The following is a 15,570-nucleotide window of genomic DNA, read 5'->3' on the forward strand; positions in this document are numbered from 1 at the left end:
GAGTGTGACACCACATGGTATGGAATAACCCTTTGGTTGGTTTAGGTCAGCTGCCCAGGTGATGTTTCTTTTCTCACTCTTTTGCCCTCCCCCTAGGAGGGTTAGAGAGAGTCCTGATGCTGTGCCAGCACTGCTCAGCAGTAGACACAACACTGGTGTGATACCACTGCTGTTCTAGCTACAAGTGCAGGGCACAGCACTGTATGGGCTGCTGCAGGGAAAGTTAACATCCCAGCCAGACCCAGTACAAAGGGTCAATACACAATGAAAGATCTTGAAGTCTCCAGCGTGAGCTATGACTTGTTGTGACACCTGCTGTTTTCCTCATCATGAACATATGAAGGATTTCCTCATTGCAGCTTTTCAGTGCTTAAAGGGGGCATATAAAAAAGATGGAGAGCAACTTTTTGCTCAGTCATATAATGATAGGATAAGGGGGAATGGTTTTGAACTAAAAGAGCGGAGATTTAGGTTAGATGTTAGAAGAAAGTTTTTCACTCAGAGGGTGGTGAGGCCACTGGCACAGGTTGCTCAGAGAAGCTGTGGATGCCGCCCTGGAGGTGTTCAAGGCCAGGCTGGATGGGACCTTGGGCAACCTGGTCTGGTGGGAGGTGTCCCTGCCCATGTCAGAGGGTTGGAACTGGATGGTCTTTAAGGTCCCTTCCAACTCAAGCTGTTCTATAAAGGATGAGATCTGAGTCACCAAGTAAGGCAATGTCCTAAGCTACAGAAGATAATAGTGAGAAGATGCTGTGACTAGAAAGAGTGGAGTGAAAAGGGTGGGTGACGTGGCAGTGGCGGGGAAGGTGATACTGAGAGGTGCTGTTCATGCACTATGCATACTTTGCCTTGGTTGGAGGGCTCTCCTGTGACTGGGTCAGTAATGCATGTGGTATGATCTGTTTAGGCTTGTGCACACCGCTGGAAAAACATCTACTATGAGACAGAGTACATCCTGCCCCATGGCTTCTGCAACATCATTCCCCCCAACCTGCAGCCCAACGGGCGGAAGCTCTTGCCCTGCTATGAAGGTAAGGGGCAGGGGGGTGGGAGTGGGGCTTACTTCCATCTCCCATCTCATGTCTTATGGCTGCTGTTTTCCCTTTTTTGCAAAACCATCCACAATAACCCTTACTGCTGATGTTTTTCTTTCTTCCTTTTTTTTTTTTTTTTTCCCCCTCTGTAACATACTGCTGCCTTGAGGCACAGCTGGGATGGAGGTTGGGTTTTGGGTGAAGATGGGAGAACAGCACAATGATTGAACAGATCCTGAGACTTTTTGTACAAGGTCTCATTTAACTACCTGAGAAATAATATCTTTGTGAATTGTGTTTGGAGGCTATGGTTCTCTTTCCTCTGTATAAATAATCAGTAGATACTGATTTGAGCTTGGACTCTCATGCGTAGCTGTAGAACAGACTAAATAGGAAATACTGTAATTGGGAACCTATTTTCCCATCTCATGGAAATATTTTCATTTTTGTGTTGTGATTTATTAGAGGATTAGAGAGGAAAAAGTGTTGCTTAACACTTTGCTTATTTCAGAGAACTTCTGCAGCAGCTTAATATAACTGCTGCTGTGTTTTAGATGCTGGAAGATGTCTTGATCCCTGTTTGGATCCTCCAAAGGTCTTCATTTAGGTGGGCATGAAGAAAGAGGGCCCCACCACCCTGAACAATGGGCTACTGTTCCTGTTGTTTTTACTGTAAATCCCAAGTGTCAACATCTTAATTTTCCATTTTTCTGGTGCATTTGAAATCTTTGTATCATGTTTCCTCTCCTAAACACTTTAGAAGACAGCATCATCTCAGCCAAAAGCAATTAACTAAACCAGTGGCATAAGTATCCTGTTATGAAGAAGACAGGGTGTCTCCTAAGGTTTCTCAGCCCCCAGAGAGGCACTCAGGGAAAATACCTTTTTGGGTTTCTCCTTCTTGTCCCTGGCATTCCCCTCTTGCCTGTAGGAGCCTGAGGAAGCGTGGGAGTTTGGAAGACAAGGTGTAGCATGGTTTGATGTGGGCAAGACTTCTGATTTTATTTATTGTTTTCATTGCAAACCCATGCGATTTTTGTCTTAATTGCATGTTTCAGTCTGGAAACAACACACACTTGTGTATTGTATGTTTAACCAGTCCTGAAATTATTTGTAATTTGAAACGTGAGAGTTTTTGAGTCTCTTGAACCAGCCACCCCAGCTGATCTGTGACAGAATACAAGTGAATCACGTAAGCCTTCCTGTTGTGAGTGCTGTCCCATTGTTATTTGTTCTTTTTCTTTCATTCCTGTCAGTAAAACCAGGTTTGGGTTTCACAGTGAGTTAACACAATGCAAATTGTCTGATACAGGCCTTGATGGTCAATGCACATGTATGGAGATGCTGCCAGAGCTTCCTCTGAATCTTTGTCATCACTCCGGCTTTTGCTTTAAAAACTGCTTGTCTGAATCTGTTGCAGGGAGGTGGTTTCTAGAGGAGACAAACTGCTGGTGTTTTTCTGTGCGTCATGTCTTGAGAGTAAAATGGCTGCTAATCTGACAGGATATTTGCCAGGAATTGCTAGAAAATAGAAACGTGTGGGCCTAGCGTATGCAAAACAGCCAGTGGAAAATTGGCAGGGCTGGTTGCAGTACAATGTTGGCTTAGCTTCACTGCATGCTAGAATGAAAATTGGAGTTTTGGGACTGATTTCTCTCCTCCCCGCCCCCCCCATCTGCCATTGTCAGACATGAAATCACAAAGTGTCGCAAGGGATGGCTGTGTTTGTTTGCTGCTGGAACTTTTAGGTTTTGATAAAGCAAGCCTGATCCTGAACGTGAGTGATAGCCATGATACGGTATGCAGACGGGTGCATTGTTTGAGGTTGGCTGTGATCTGCTCATCTTGCAACAATCCTTTTAAGCTTTTTCCTTCGCTTTCTGGAAGGAGGAGAAGAAATTCTCCTCCACTGACGCTACGGGTTGAGAGAAACAGTCTGAGGGAAAGAAGCTGGAGGTTTGATAGGAATAATAAATGCAGTGAGTAATGCAACCCAAGTGCCTCTAAAGCCAGAGCCTGTAGTTAGTGAACCTAAAGTGATAAGCCTTGTGAGAGGCTAATGTGGCCGTACAGCTCACAAACAGAAGTGGCTTGCCAGCTGGTGAAGCATGTAGGCCAGCTGAGCACACATCAGTCGCCATACGTCTGTGTGCGCACAGCTCAAGACAGATATTAGCTTGTGTAACAAAAGTCTTGTGCCAGAAAGGGAGAGGAATCTGACCTCAGGACGGACGTCCTTAATGCACACAGTATGTTTTCTATCTGCATAAAACAGGCTTAATAATTAAAGACAAAAAAGGAAATCTCAGTTTCCTGACTGAATGGTAGTGGTGCAACAACACAGTGGTCTCAATACATCTTACTCTTATCCAGTTTCCCTGAAACAGCTGACAGAAGTCTGGAAGCTATTGAGAGCTAATGAGAACAGCAGAAAGCCTAATAGTTAAATGCCATCTTTCTGAGTAGGAACTAATCTGGTTTATATGAGCTGGCTGTCCTCTCAGGTATAGCTGGGGTATGGAGCCATGCTCTTCCAGGCGGTGCTTTCACTTGTTTATTTTTTGCTAGCTGCCTGGTCACCCCCCAGTACCTTCAGTTTGCAATGAAGTGTTCGTTTCCAGCATGAGAGGTAGCCCAGCTGTACAGGGAGAGCTGGGATGGTTTCCTAGCCTTCTGTGGTAGGAGCTGGTGATGGAGGCAGGCAAGCTGGTGGACTGTGTGGTTAGGAAATAAGGGGAACAGCACATGCTCACGTGCCTGCCCTCCAAAGGGATGAGCAAGTGCTGGGTCCAGACCACACTTGTTTTTCTGGGAGGCATCAAAATATCCCGGCTTTGTGGTGTAAACCAATGCCACAGTGCTAGGTCAGAAAAATTACTACTGTTTTTTCCCAGTATAGTAGAACACAGGAAGATGGGAAACAGGATGCTCTCAGTGCAAATGGTAGCTTATTGTAACTGTCCATTTCGCTTTCATTTGTGAAAATGGTAAAGGATTTTATTGCACAGTGAAACTCATGCTATTTTATGATATTGAAGTTTGCTTAGAGACTTAGGTTTGGTCAGAGAAGAGGTTGTGGAGCATTTGCCTTCAGTGTCATCACACATCATAGCTCATCCTTTTTTGTGTCTTCTTTTAACCAATTACTTCTTCCTCAGCCTTACTTCTCTTATAAACTAAGATTAACAAAAAAAAAAAAAAAAAAAGGGAGGTTTAAGCAATTATTTCTGGCATGTTTTCAAAGTCACAAAAGCAGCCACCTCTTTCATGCTCAGCCTCATCTTATTGTTTTGCTGTCAGCTGTTGCTGCAGCAGTTAATTTAGTGGCTTGTGGTCTGCATAAATGAGGGTGTGCAGTGGTCTGTGGACAGATGAAAGAACAATAAAGAAGTGTAAAAACAAAGGATCCTTTCATGACAGCAGTTATTGCCTGCAGATATGTGGAAACCACCTAATCCACTGCATGTAATATCTAAACCTCATGCAAATGTTGCTGTTCAGGTGTGCAAAAACTGTAAGCTCATGCAGTATCTGCACAGTTTCCTGATGGCTTATGGTTTCAGTGCATTGATGGGTGGATGGATGGATGGTGGTATGAGTGGCAGGTGTCATGGCAATGTACTAGGGTGGAGGGGAAGTAGAAGCAATCTTGGTTTTTATGCCTTTGGGGATCTTCTGCTGCTTGGGCGAGGCAGAACAGCTCTAGGAGGGGACAGAAGTCTGTGGGGCTGGAAAGTGACTATCCAGGATGTGAGGGGCAGTGGCCCTGGTTGTGTGAGCTGGAAGGCGATCTGCCTGGGGTGAGAACCATGTGCAAGTGGGAGTGAGGTGGCCTGAAGAGAGGAGTGGCTTTTGTGCTGAAAGAATAATGCCAGAATCCAGGAGCCCAGTGTCCAACCAGGCTAGGCTGCTGTCTCCCTGGGCAGGACTGCCTGTGTTGGCATCCCGCCAAAACATGCTGCTGCTTTCTTCTCTGTTTCAGTGGAGTTTTAAATGCTCAGGTAGCCTTAATACCTGTGGTGTTTGTGCCTCTGTGCTTCAGATTCTCTTTGCAGAATGTCATTAAAGCTGTTTTCTCTCTCAAGGGTGGTAGGAAAATAGATAAATCGATACGTGTGATCTGTTTGGGTCGCATAGCGATAGGATAGATGGATACCTGTAGGGTGGAAGGATGGTCACTGCTTTGCATTTTTGCTGTATATCATGCCACGCTACTGTAATGAATCCATTTATACCCCTGTAAGCTCTTTTTTTTTTTTTTTTCTTTTTTCTGAGAAGTATAATCAGGTATTTATTCAAGCCAAATATTTTCATGTCGTGTCTTCATTTCACAGAGACAATGGTTATATCCAAGCTCAGAATTTATTTGAAATGCTGTAATTCCAACTGACCACTGTTACAACCACAGTGTAACTAGTTATTTAAGTGAAGTCTAGGGCTATTAGTTTGATCAGATAGTACTGGCAACATAAGTGACTTAAAAACACTGAACACCACAGGAAGCCATGAATGATGTCTGTTAAGTATGAGCTTCAGTGGACATACCAATTGAGTTTATTGTACAACCATTTAAACCACCAAATCTCTCCTATTCTTTATGCATTGCAGCCAGTCATTCATCTCATTTAAAGAAAACCCTTTTTTTCATGGTCTGACAATGAAAACAATTATGTGTTTTTCTGTTCCTTTTCTAATATGTATATTGCTGATGAAAATCAGCTTTGTTGTGTCCTGTGATGTAGGGGCTTTTGTTTTCAAGTTATTCCTGGATCTGAATTTGACCTCTTTTTTAAAAAAAAGTAGGCAAAATTATACTATAATAAAATAATGCTTTGAATTTGATACACTTTTTGACATGATTGGAGAAATAATTTAATTTTTGTACAAGCATTTCTTTATCAAGAATTTGTACAGGCATTTCTTTATCAGAAGAAAATCCTTTTTATCCCAAGAAATGAAGTTATCTTGTTTGTTGTTGGAACACAACTGCATGAAGCCCTGGACTCATCCACCAGCCTTGAATGGCTGCTTTGTTGCATGGCTGAAGCTGTTACTCTTTCTTCTGTCATCCTCACATGGTTTTACATTCCCTTGGTTTCTATTTGCAGCTACATTCAAGGGGTGGCTTGTGTCAGCTGGGATACTCACATCCACAAGTGTTTGTGGAGGGAGCCTTCCATTGCCTGGAGCAACATGGGGTGATGATTTGGAGAATCAGGACTCTCATACACCAAAACTTCAGTTTCTGGGGCATTCAGTTGTGTTTGAGACTTTTATTTATGCTGCAGAGGGTGAGATGTAAGGCACAAGTGGGTATCCTGGGTGCTGTGTAAACAAAGCTTGGTAAAATAGTTAAGGCAGGATTGTTTGTGGGAAAAAGTGTTGTAAAACCTATTGATAGAAGGAGAAATTTTAAAAACCACAAGTAAGAAGTACATTTTATTTGCCATTCAACCTGTGCTGAAGCATTCCAGGTGATTATTTCATTATTTTTCTGACTTAAATCTTTCACTACATTAGTTAAATGTCCTATGGCAATTTTCCCCTTTTATTTTAAAGCAAATTGAACTGTGTGGATTTTTTTTTTTTTGAAGGAGACACTTAAAGAAACTGTGAGCCGAGCCTAATACCCTTTTTTGTAGGGAAATATACAATTTTAAATCCATCAAATAGTCAGCGTGGCCCAGCTGCAGCAGCTGGTTGTGGCCTTGCACTCTGGGGCTGGAAGGCCTCTTGCCAACCCATGTAAGGGGATGCTCGCTGTGGGGTGATTTTGGATTACCAGAACCTGGGAGATACCACAGGCTGAGTGTGGAATTGGGAAGAGGGAGGATCTGTTTATGCCTTGGTACATTGGGTGTAAGAAAAAAATTGTGGTTGGAGGTGAAAGTGCCTCAGTTGGGCAAATGTGGAATTTGTGGCAGTGCATCCCATGCAAGGCTGGAAACGCAACCACTGGAAAAGTAGGGCCCTTTGGGACACACACAGCATTATTTCTCAGGAAATGCCAGAGGGAGAAACCTCATCTCCTCAGCTTGCTGAATAAAAAGTGCTCATGTCTACAAACAAGGATTTTTTTCCAAGTGAGGAGAGCCTGACTCAGTGAGTCACTATCTGTGAAAACCTAGAGATTCAGAGCCCTGGTGCTGCCTGTAAACAGCCAAGAGAAGGCCTGGTGAATACTGGTTTCACTGCTCTGTGGGTGTGCTGCTGCACATTCCCACTGGGAAGCCGGGTGTGTGGGGGCACGGCTGCTGCTGATAATTCCTTTTGGTCTTCACTATGATAAAATTAAGTTCGTGAGGAGTTTCTTTTGGTTCCAAAGAGGCCACCGATTCCATTACTTTTTCTTTTTTTAATCATTTAGCCATGAGTTAATGATGCTTGCTTTAAAGAAGAAGAAAAAAGAACAACAACAACAACAAAGTTACTGAGCTATTTGGAGACTGTTTTTGGAGCCTGAATTACTCTTTCTCCTGGACTTTTTTTTTATTCTTTGGAATCCTACTGTAACACAGGAAGTGTCAATATGCAGAAGCTGTGTAGTCATTATTCACTCATTATTATGGTAAATATTTGACAGTAATGGTCAGGAAAAAAGCTTCTAAGTGGAATGTGATTTCTCCCCACACCATCCCTTGAATTTAGTGTTTTTTTGTTTGTTTGTTTGTTTTTATAAGGAAAGTGGGTTTTTGTTTTTTGTTTTTTTCCCCTTCTGTTTTCTACTGAAGGCTAAAGTAAAAATTCCTCAGGTTTGACAGGGAAAACAATTGCTTCATAAAACACAGACGAAAGCTCCTTTGCTGGGGACTGGGAGCCCTGTGATCTGGGAGCTGTGAGCATGTGGCTGAGAGCAGTGGAGCTGAGCATCCTCCAGATGAGATGAGCAGACAGTTGATTAAAAGTGGTGCCCTCTCCTTCCTCCACACCTCTTTCCTAGGGATGGTGTCCCAAAGCATCCCTCCACCAGAAATGCTTTCAGGGTCCCCCATCCTACCCTGGCAGCCTCCAGGCTGTGTGTAGGGGGATGCAGACCTCTTGGGTGTGAAATGCCCACTGCGTGGTGATGGTAGGGGTGGTATACTTGTTGCCAGCACAAGCCAGAAGTGACTGTGGTTTGTTTTCTTCCCTTCTCCCACCCAGAGTACAAGAAGAAGTACGGGGAGGAGCACGGTTCATGCCAGGCGGGGATCGCGGGTTTCTTCACCGAGGTGAGCAGAGGTGGTGTGGTGGGGATGGGGTTTGTAAGCAGAGATATCTCTGTGTCTAATGCTATTTTTTTTCTTTCTGCAGTGATCTAAACCATTTTTCCCTGAATGAGTTTGTTTAATTATGTGTACGTGAATATATAAATACATAAATTTGCACAAACACACACACACATATATATACACATATATTCAGAATAAGATAAGAAACACATTTTTTTTCAGTTCTGTTTCAGTTCTTCATTTCAAAAAGGTGGAAAAAATAGCATACAGAGCTGATATGAATACTGGATCATATTCTTTGCTATACAGCAGTTTATCAACCATGTTTTAGTTGAGGCAAAGATGACTTTGTTCCCTGATGTATCTACTGGATTTTTTTTAATTCTTCAAGATCTAAAAAACAAAGCCAAAAAAAGCCCCCAAAAAAACACAACTAGTTCAGTGCAGTGTCAGGCTCATTGCTGTCATGTCCAGTATATGCTTAGTCCTAAATACAGATGTGCTGGGCTGCAGACCTTGTTGTCCAGGCTGATACAGAAGTGATGTGCCCTCTGCACTGTCAGGAGCTGATGTCCAAGTAAACAGGAATGGCAGTCAGGCACTGTTGCCACAGTGGCACTGCCCGATAACTTGATGTATCATCGGCAGCATCTGTTTCCTGGCTTCCCTGCTCTCTCCAGCCTGTTTCTGTTCCCATGCTTTAAATCCTTCTTTGCTCACCTAATTCAAAAGACAGCTTTGAACTTCCATTGCTTCGGGCCCAGTGGCGGCTCCAGCACTACCAGACTGAGCAGGAAACGCAGATAAATAGCTTTTTGGGTCAAACAGGCAAGCCCCTACCATATTTTCAGTGCTGCTGATGGTCGTTGTTCCTGCCAGTAAACGATCCCTTGACCTCAGGGGCACGGCAGCTTCCAAGGAAAAAAGCTGTGGCTGAGCACATCCCATACTTTGTCTGGGTGTGCAGTCCTGTCCCTCTAGGATTATTAGGAAATTTGCTTGTTTAAAGTCCCTGCTACTGCAGCCGCTCACCCCAAGGGGTCTGTAGTATGGGAGTGATTTCCCACAAGGACGGAGTCCACCCAAGGCTTGCGCTGAAATGAGTGGTGAGGCAAAATAACTGTTTTCTGTCTTCCCTGTGGCTGGAGAAATTACCTAGGCTTAATGTTCTCCAGGCTTCACTAAATCCTCTGCTGGGGCTATTTAAACCCACATCTGCTGCTTTCCAAAAGCAAAGGTTTGCTGTGAGGATGCTGGAAGCTTTGAATCATGAACACATTCTGCATCTTCATCTCCTTTATTTTATTTTTTTCCCTAAATAAAATTATTTGGTTGGCAATAATGTCTTTATTTTTTGGAGTGAAGTTGTAATTCACTGAAACAAAAATAGTTGTGTCCTACCCCTATAAGCAACAGGTTTCCCTCTGACCAAAGCATGGTTAAAAAATGCTATGAGCAGTTTCAAATCAGTTCATGTCTTTACTCTGTCACATGCAGGTGTTTTGTGCTAATGCTTGATCCTAGAAAATGAAAAAAAGTGTGCCATTTTGCCAGCAGCAAATGAGCAGGTGATGTTCCATAAACAAAAGCAAATCTGAAAAACACCTATTCAAGTTCTGCTTTAAATCATGACAAAAATAGCAAAGAAAATCCTGGAATTGGGTTCACGTGCATGTTTAGGTCTCCATGTGTGAAAAACAGCAAGAAGTTTTTCTCACCAGTTTGGAACTGGGAAAAGAAAAAGAAAGGGTTTCCCTCTTGTTTATTGTCCTCTTATGAATAACCAGCAAAACACAGACATTTTTACTTGTTACAGCCTGGCACTTGATAATGTGAATTTACATTGTTTTCCAAGTGTTTGAAGAAAAGAAAACTTTTTTTAAAAAAAAACAAACAAACAAAAACAAAACAAAGACTATTAGTGTTTTACATGGTCTCCTTCAATGGGAAAGAGCTCTGAGGGTTGAATGCAGTTGTAATATGAGAAGTACAGTTGAGGGTAGAATCAAACCTTCTAGAGAACCAGGGTATCTCCATGGTAGATATTTGGGAGCAGGTTTTGAGGTACACTCAGGACATAGAAAAAGTCACTTTAGAGAGGATGTTCAACTGGAAGCACTATTTTCGCGCAATTAATTTACTTTAGAGATGGCTGGTTCTTACAGTAGGCTGATAAAAACTCCTGCTTCCTCTTTCCCTGGTCCAGCACAGCCGAAGCATCAAGTGTTGCTCTGAATTTTTTCAGCAATGCTTGGAGTTCAGCCAGTAACTTCAGGATGTAGGATTCAACTTGAAACTCACCCTACTTTCCTCTCCTTACCTTTGCCACCATGGCTACCATTTAAAATCTCTGCAATGTCATTGTTGCACCTCTTCCAGCCTTGCTTGTGACTTTCTTGCATCCCCTACTCATGGGAATAATGGGAATTTTGTTGTACAGGTGTGCCAATGTACATTTGATTTTGATTTGAAAGCATTCTCCATGAGCATCTATATTTGGATGTTGGATCTGGGCGATCTCAGTTGACGTGTTAAAAAAGCATTTTTTTTTTCTTTGATTTCCAGTCTTTCAAAATCCTGATTTGCTCTTTGTGTCTGTGATTAAATATATCCAGGTTTGCTCTGAAAGAGTGGAGCATTTTTGAAGACAGCAAAGCAAGATGCTCAGTTCTTTAAATGTGCACACTTGGCTTGCTGTCTTTGGGTCTTCTTGAGGCTAGCTGGGAAAGGCAGCAGGTAGAGAAGCATTTTTTGTGTGTTAGCAGGGAAAATTTTATGGCGAGTAAGGTTGAGGAGTGTCTTTTACTGAAGTTGCAGTACAGCTGAGCAAAAGCGGGCCATAGAAAGGGAGATCAAGAATTTCAAGGATATGTATAGTGACCTTTGTGCTTGGGAAGAAAGAGATTCTACATGAACACAGAATGGAGGTTCTTATAGATGGGCTTTTAAATGGTGTTTTAAGTTAATATCCTGTCCTTTTCTCATTATTTCATAAGGAATGAATTGTTGTCCAGTTTTGATTATTACTTACTGTTTCCCCATCCTTTCCTCACCCTGCTGTTTTTCCTGTTGTAGGAGCTGGTCATCATGGGGGCACCAGGATCTTATTACTGGACAGGAACAGTCAAAGTGCTGAATCTCACTGACAACATGTATTACAAACTGAATGATGATGCTGTAATAGCCAGGCGTTACACCTACCTTGGTAAGTAGCTCTGTGGTGCTTTCTGTGAGAAAGGTTGAGTTGAACAACATGTTTCAGGGCTTTTACGCTGTAAAGTTGATATTGATTTTTTGATGGTGTAGAGTATGTTTTTGAAAAGTGTGAAGAGTACCTGAATTAAAGGGTTACCTACTTGGAAACAAATGTAAGCAAGGAAACAGCCAGACTAGGCCCCTTTTTGAAAAACTAGCAAATGAACAACAGCAACAAAAAAACAACCAGCCTTTTTTTTGAGTAATTTTTTGAGTAATATGGAAAGTGCATTTGGACTGAGAAGCAGGTTGGTAGTGGGCCTCCTACATTTGTCCTTTTACATTGTGATGGAAAAACTATGCGTATCAGTTAGGCTGTGTTTCTACTGTAAAATGGATACAATACATAATTACAGAAGTTGTATTGCAGAGACTAATTTGTTTGAGCAAAAATATTACCACGTAAGTGACTCATTGGCAGCAGAAGAAGGCTATGAAATAATTGGCTTGAGAAGGATGGTTTGAGTAATCTTTAATGTTAACTCCATTGGTTTTACTTGCTCTAAAACTAGCTAATGTCCCAAGCATAATTAGTTTAAAGGCTTCCACCAAATCCCTAGTGCTCAAGACTTAGAAAGCATTTCAAACAATCAGTGGTTTGATATTGTTTGACTAAAGACTTGCACTGACCTGTCTTCTTCCCTTTAACCTTTAGTCTTTTAAAAAAATACCACTTGGGAGATGCTGCTTGGAGATAGCTAAGTGACGAGTGCTTTTAAGGACATATTATTAATATTTAAGGACATATATAGATTTTGCCACTGATAGACCTAAAATATAGTGATTACCATGTAGACAAGTGCCTCATAATTTACAACAGAAAAGCTAAGTCAAATGCAAGACAGCCTTAGAAGGAAAGTACTCTGCTCTACGTACTCTTCTCTAGTTATTATATATATATCATTTTAATATAACAAATAAGATCAAATCTTTGATCTCCTTCTGTCAAATACACTCTTTCTTTGATCTATCCTCCTCTCTTTATTCTTGTGTAAACAAAAATCTTTTTAAGCCATTAACTTTTCTGACCCTTTTGTCTACTCTCCTCCATTTCCCTCCCCCCCCACCCCCCCCCCAAAAAAAAAAAAGGCATGTAATTTCCCCAGCTTTCCTGGGCAGTGATTTCAGCCAAAGGAGGAGACTTGTGTCCAGCTTATGTGGGACTGTTGCTCTTTGATGTGATACTTCTCTGCCATGATGTGCTCCCCTTGTTCTGTTTGTCTCTGTTTATATGCTGCTGTTTTACCACCTCCCTTTAGGGACTCGGGGTTACCGAACTGTTCCCTGTAACTGTTTTGTGTGCCCCCCTGCATGTTCCCTGCTGACACACACACCTTTTTTCTCTCCACTTTTGGAAGTGTACCAGAGGTTGTACTGCCATTTCCTGAAGCCTCGTGCTCTGGAACTGAGTGAATATTGGTGCATCCTGGACAAAATGGTTGCATAACACTAACAACGCGCAGTCTAAGAGGAGCCATGAAACCCGATGAGCATGCTCCAGATGGCTGACCTGTTTCTCAGGCTCTTTCCTTTTGTCCTTATTTATCTATTTATTTATTTTTCCTCTCTTCTCTCCCACCCCACCTCATCTCCTGCTCAGGATACGCAGTGACAGCAGGTCATTTCTCTCAGCCGACTTCCACGGACGTCGTGGGAGGAGCTCCCCAGGATGGAGGCATCGGAAAGGTGCGGCTTTTTGTCAAACAATAATGTGGTCGGATGCAACTGGGCAAGGAAAGTAGTATTGATGCAGTTCCCACATGTGTGACAAGCCAAGAGATTTTTGCCTACAGAGTAGTTTTGGAGCACTATGCAGGGGAGAGGTGAGGTGGTTTGATGAAGTCATCAAATTTTCTCCACCTGTCTCTTCTGGTGCTTGACATCCCTCCTCCCTCTCTTTCCTCTCTCTCCCACCCAATCTTTTAAATGGTTATTTTAACAAGACAGTGGCAACATTTCTTTCACACCACTTCTGTTCAGGATTTCTAATGTACAGGCATGGCCTTGTGTAGAAATGTACAGACATACCTTGTGTAGAAATAAGAAAAATCGGAAAAAGAGGGTTAGTCCTCTACTTGTTTTTTTCAGACATTTGACAATGCTTTCCATGTAGACTGTATCCCTACTTGCTTCAGGGTAGCACTTCTAATAGCATGAAATTTAGTAGCCTTATTGATGTCTCTCTTAAAACGTGTTACAATACAATAGCATTTAATAGGTTAACATCTGGATTTCTGACAGCTGTGCTCAGAAATCTTGGTGACAAGCTCTTCAGAAGGCACAAACCCAAAGGTTTTCCTGTAGGTATATGTATGTACAACCCCAAGGGTGTAAGCCTGTGAATGGCTGGATGGAGGTAGCTGATGCATTAGGTGTGCCTGTTGTTTCTCTGTAGGATACCCAGCTGCTGTTGGTAGCAGGGTGATGGTAAGCACTGGGACCGCTCTATGCTTCTGAATCAAAAGTGGAGGAGCAGGACTAGGGAGAAGGAGGGAAGGGATGTGAAGTATTTGCTTTTACCACTCTTCCTTTCAAATCATTTTGGGGCCTACTATCACCAGTTGCTCCAGCAGACACATCTGGTCCTTCCACCTTCTTCCCTCTACTGCTCAGTTGTAGCTGAGTCCTAACAATAAGGAGTGAAAGGTCTCCATTAGCAAGAACACTGTCCTTTGTTTTAGACAGATTGTGTCCTTGCAGTTGCTGGGGGCAGCAGAGTAAATGGGGATAATGGAATAAAAGTAGAGGATGAACTTGGTATGTACACCTGGTCTGGCATGACTAGGACATAAGGGATATAGCAGCAGCACAGTTGCTACTGAGAAGACGTGCACAAGATAGTTTCCTTATCCCAGGTGCTCTGCTATGGTTGCTCCAGTGCATTTTCCTTCCAACCCGTTTTCTCAGTGGAACAGATTTAAATTCTCTACAAGGAAGGAGAAAAAAAAATGTAGCTGCTAATGTGAGATCCATGAGGAAGCAGCTGGCTCTGTAGGTTAAAGACTGTTGCTCTAGTTGCAAAAGCTCCTGTTATTCTCACTTGGCATGGAATGTGGGTAGCAGGAGTGCATGGCAATGGGGGCGGTAAGAGGTGTTGAATGCTGGACATAATGCTGAACAGTCCTGTTGTGCTTTCCACACTCTCTAATAAGTTAATCCTTACCACTTCCCCAAGAGAAAGTGATTACTGTTCTCACACCCTTTCCATTGATGAGAAAGCCAAGAAACTTAACAAGACCGAGTCATTTCCCAAATGGCACCAGGAGTGTCCTTAGTAGCTGGGTTTGGAGTCATGACACCTGGCAACATGCACTCGCTGCTAAACAGGCTGCTGCAAAAACTGGGGAGTCCTTTATATCTACAGCAACAATCCACGGTGAATACGTGCTGTGTTCTCAGCTGAGAATGGCTTTGAACTCTGTCTCACCACCTATTAATAACTCTCCACATATTCAGCTATGTCAAGTGCTTGGCTCAGCCACACGGCCTTGGAAAATTAGGATCCTTCGTCCCACAAACAGCATGAAGACCTGCTGGGAAGAAGCCTGTCAAATGCTGGAAGAGTCTCAAAAAACGCTGACTGAGCCAGCCCTTCTGCCAAAGGGAGTCCCTTCCTACAAGCAACGTGCTTTAGGTCTTAAATTTTGGTACAAGATCTGTTACTGGACTTCTATCAATGCTTTTATCCCCAGGAGTTCCTGGTTAAGCAGTTTCTCCTATGGAAATGAGCAACAAGTGGACCGAGTTTGAATGGCTATGTATTTACAGATCATTTCAGAAGAAACAGTGCAAATGCCTTGAGTGATCTGATTGGGATTTCTACTCTAAATGCTAAACCATTACGAAGTTTGCAGTGCTGTACGTGCAGGCATGGGTCCCTGAGAAGGGAAGGCTGGGTAGGGGAAGGGAAGCAGCGTTGTGCCTTCTCAGCCCTTTGCCCTGCTCATTTCCTGGCATTCTCCAAATGCCTGTTGTTTGAGAGCTGGAGAGTTCCTTTATGGGTTGCTTTTAAGTACTCAGCACATGCTCACATACAAAAAAGTAGGTGACTAAATACTGTTCAAACATCT

General features: G+C 42.7%; 1 protein-coding gene across 2 annotated transcripts in view; it reads left to right on the forward strand.

Moving 5' to 3' along the window:
* The window catches only part of ITGA9 (integrin subunit alpha 9), a 216,740-nt gene that overhangs the window by 14,973 nt on the left and 186,197 nt on the right, over positions 1–15,570 (forward strand). For both annotated transcript variants that reach the window (XM_032180886.1, XM_032180885.1), the window contains exons 4-7: positions 908–1,031; positions 8,178–8,245; positions 11,321–11,450; positions 13,101–13,186. In XM_032180886.1, coding sequence (XP_032036777.1) covers positions 908–1,031; positions 8,178–8,245; positions 11,321–11,450; positions 13,101–13,186 — 408 coding nt within the window. The remainder of the gene's footprint in view (positions 1–907; positions 1,032–8,177; positions 8,246–11,320; positions 11,451–13,100; positions 13,187–15,570) is intronic.

Source organism: Aythya fuligula, chromosome 2 (assembly GCF_009819795.1).
Source record: "Aythya fuligula isolate bAytFul2 chromosome 2, bAytFul2.pri, whole genome shotgun sequence".
Taxonomy (NCBI): Eukaryota; Metazoa; Chordata; class Aves; order Anseriformes; family Anatidae; genus Aythya; species Aythya fuligula.